General features: G+C 57.6%; 1 protein-coding gene across 1 annotated transcript in view; it reads left to right on the forward strand.

Moving 5' to 3' along the window:
- The window catches only part of LOC106536487 (putative uncharacterized protein DDB_G0290521), a 3,398-nt gene extending 3,133 nt beyond the window's left edge, over window positions 1-265 (forward strand). Inside the window, exon 4 of the mRNA XM_014033780.1 lies at window positions 9-265. Within this exon, the coding sequence (XP_013889234.1) occupies window positions 9-113 (105 nt within the window). The 3' untranslated portion in view covers window positions 114-265. The remainder of the gene's footprint in view (window positions 1-8) is intronic.
- Window positions 266-271: the final 6 nt, after the last annotated feature.

Consider the following 271-nt stretch of genomic DNA (forward strand, 5'->3'; position numbering starts at 1 on the left):
AGCTACAGACCCTCACAGCTACAGACCCTCTGAGCTGCAGACCCTCACAGATGCAGACCCTCACAGATGCAGACCCTCTGAGCTACAGATCCTCACAGCTGCAGACCCTCTGAGCTGCAGACCCTCACAGTTACAGACCCTCACAGCTGCAGACCCTCACAGCTGCAGACCCTCACAGCTGCAGACCCTCACAGTTACAGACCCTCACAGTTACAGACCCTCACAGCTGCAGACCCTCACAGCTGCAGACCCTCTGAGCTACAGACCCTCA

Source organism: Austrofundulus limnaeus, unplaced genomic scaffold, assembly GCF_001266775.1.
Source record: "Austrofundulus limnaeus strain Quisiro unplaced genomic scaffold, Austrofundulus_limnaeus-1.0 Scaffold1840, whole genome shotgun sequence".
NCBI classification, from domain to species: Eukaryota; Metazoa; Chordata; class Actinopteri; order Cyprinodontiformes; family Rivulidae; genus Austrofundulus; species Austrofundulus limnaeus.